This window comes from Lonchura striata, chromosome 1A (assembly GCF_050655825.1).
Source record: "Lonchura striata isolate lonStrDom1 chromosome 1A, ASM5065582v1, whole genome shotgun sequence".
NCBI lineage: Eukaryota > Metazoa > Chordata > Aves > Passeriformes > Estrildidae > Lonchura > Lonchura striata.
In genome coordinates, this window is record NC_140741.1 from 76,443,494 (window position 1) to 76,446,507 (window position 3,014).

The 3,014-nt window shown below is 65.9% G+C and overlaps 1 protein-coding gene across 1 annotated transcript; it reads left to right on the top strand.

The window, feature by feature from the left end:
• The first annotated feature begins 434 nt into the window (after nt 1-434).
• Nucleotides 435-2,616, top strand: LOC110479585 (uncharacterized). The gene is made up of 3 exons (XM_085569306.1): nt 435-558; nt 1,834-1,954; nt 2,149-2,616. Exons 1-3 carry the CDS (start codon nt 452-454, stop codon nt 2,407-2,409), a joined length of 489 nt encoding a protein of 162 aa, XP_085425432.1. The 5' UTR covers nt 435-451; the 3' UTR covers nt 2,410-2,616.
• The last annotated feature ends 398 nt before the right edge of the window (nt 2,617-3,014 follow it).

Genomic DNA, 3,014 nt, shown 5'->3' on the forward strand with positions numbered 1-3,014 from the left:
CGCTCGCGGGCTTTGATTGGCTACACCCGCTGTCATTCATCAGTGGGGGCCCCGCCCCTGAACCAGATGTCTGTCAAACGAGGGGGCGTGGCTTAGGGGGGCGTGGCCAGGGCGGGAACTCAGCGGGGCCGGGCCCGTGGGCGGTGCCGGTGCCGGTCCCGGTCCCGGGGGGCGGTGTCTGTCCCGGGGGGCGGTGCCGGTGCCGGTGCCGGTCCCGGTCCCGGGGGGCGGTGCCGGTGCCGGTGCCGGTCCCGGTCCCGGGGGGCGGTGTCTGTCCCGGGGGGCGGTGCCGGTCCCGGTCCCGGGGGGCGGTGCCTGTCCCGGGGGGCGGTGCCGGTGCCGGTGCCGGTCCCGGGGGGCGGTGTCTGTCCCGGGGGGCGGTGCCGGTGCCGGTCCTGGGGGGCGGTGCCGGTCCCGGGGGCCGGGGCTGTTCTGGGGCGGGGCTGCTCGCATGGCGCCGGGCGCGCCCCGCCGCACGCCGGGTTCCCCCGGTGCCCCCCGCGCCCCCCCGGTGCCGCCGGTGCCCCCGCCCCGCCCCGGGAGGAAGAACCGAAGGAGGTACCGGGACTCCCCCTGCCCCGGGACCCGCCGGGGACGGGACCCTGGAGCGCTGCCCCGCGGGGCGGGGTGCGGATGTGTCCCCGGCGGTGCCGCTGTCGGGATGGCCCCGGGGGGACGGAGGGGACTCGGGGGCCCCGACGAGCCTGGGCCGGTCTCGCCCGGTTTAGCTTGCGGATCTCGGGGGTTTAATGTTATTTTTCGCCCCGATCTCGGTGCGACCGCTGGGAACGGGAGCGGGGCTTTCTCGAGAGGAGCAGATCCCACTGGATCCAGGCGGGTGGTGCGGGAGCAGAGCCCCGTGGATCCCGGGGGAAGAGGAGAGCAGATCCCGGTGGATTCCCAGGGAAAGAGGCTCAGGTCCCGTGAGCAGGGGTAGGAGCGGAGCCCGTGGGTCCCCGGGGCAGAGGAGCCGGGGGATTCCCGGCTGGATCACCGACAGCTCTGCAGCTTGTCCCACCGCAGTGCCCGTTCTCGCCTGTCCCTGCTCTTCCCGGGATCCCAGGTGATCCCAAGGGACAGCTGCAGCCTGTGTGAGCCTGGCCGCAGGCCAGGGCCTCATCCCAGATGGGGAGAGGCAGCAAAGCCACCAGTTATGGGGTGCTAAAGGGATATTTCCCCCAGGATCCACCCTGGTGTCTGCTCAGGCCTCATTGGGGGTTTCTGCAGAGTGGGATCCTGGGGGTGTGAGTGGCAGCATCGAGCATCTCGGCTGGGATTCTGGGAAACGGGGACAAAATGGGGGAAAACCTCAGGGTTTGGGCCATCCTGCTGTGGCTCCTTCCACCCCAAACCGATGTTGCTGCCGTCGCATTCCCGACACGCTGCTGCTCCGCTGGGTTGGGGTTTCCTCCCAGCCTGGCACAATTCACCCTCTGCACTCTGTATTTTTCTGGAAAGAGAAACTGGAATAAATCTCCGGATCATCTCGTGGCAGTGGCCATGAGAGGGAGCCTCGGAACTGCCCACGCGGAGCTGCTCCGGGTGCTGTTGGATGGGATTCCCTGGAGCTGGGCTGCTGCTTCCCCGGCCAGTCGCTGCTCTGGGTGCCATCCCCATGGACTGGCTTTTGGGGCTACTTCAGGCGGGTTTGGGCCATACAGGGAGAGCCTGTGGGAACGCAGCTCCAGGCTCCAGTGCTCTCTCCTCCCTGATCTGGTGGCTGTGGAGCTGGGACGTGCTGCCAAGGAGCTGCCTGGGATGCTGGATCTGTTCCGGGATGGAGGTCCATCCCCGCAGCTCCCCAGCTCTGACCCTCCCTGTTCTCCACGGCAGCTCCGAGTGGACGATCCAGCGGAAGCTGCGGGAATTCTTTGCCATCCCGCGGTGCCTGGTCAGCGTGTTCAGCCTGTTCCTGGTGGAGCTGATCCGCTTCCTTGGCGAGGCCGTGGTCCAGGTGAGCCGCCCTGCAGAGCCACGGCCGGAGCAGCTGCTGAGGATGGCAAAGTCCCTCAGTACTGGGAGGAGGAACCTCCATTTCCCACTGTTGCATGTTTCCTCTCCCATAGTGGAATTTTTGTGTCTCAGCCCATGTTTGGTGACTCCTGCTGGCAAGTATCCCTCAAACACAGGATTTCACCCCAAATCCAGGCGCTGGTGGTCGGTGTCCTGACAGCCATCGGCGACCACGTGCTGAAGCCCTTCCTGGCGGCGGCATTTCACAGCCTGCTGCAGCCACTCCTGCTCTTCCTGCTGAAGGTGCTGGGTGGTGTCCGGGACCTGACGGATCCTGTGCTGGACGTGGTGGCCCGAGTGTGCTCCCAGCTGGCCGTGCTGCTCCGCGCCGTCCGGCTGGTGGAGGTCCGCCTGCGCCCGGACCTGCGGGCTGGCCCTGGCGATGGTGGCGGATGAGGACAGCCGTGGGTGGCCAGATAAGATAAGGAAAAAGAATTCCTGGGAATTGCAGAAGAGCAGGACCAGCTGCGGCCCAGGAGACACCGTTGTCTCCACGTGTGTCCAGGCAGGGGGCAGCTCATGGTGTGCTGGGAGGGCAGTTTGGATCTTCTAGTTCTGCAAATATATCCTTAACTTAATTAAATTCCAATTTTATCCATTGTAGCATTGCTTCAGTGAGGTGTTTTTCCTCTTCCTGCCGGCGGAAACTGGGCTTCTCACTGACCAGGACTTCCCTGTGCAGTCTCTTGCCACCAGATGGGCTCCACGGATGGGGTGGTGCCCAGGGCCTGAGCCTCAAGCACTGCTGGGAGGGGACGGCTTCTGCCAGCTTCCAGCTCTCTGGGATGGTCTCCAGAGCGGTGGTATGGGCCAGACTGGGATCACAATATAACAGAGTAACCACCTCTGGGTTCCGAAGAACCGGTTCTGGCGCACAGTTTGGGTCGCGTATTTCTGTCGGGATGAGGCGGCCAAGGAGCCGAATGGCGGCAGCAGAGCTCTGGGTGCGTTTCACAAACACTTGGAGGGGTCAGGGGCGGGACTGAGCTGTGTTTTGGGGC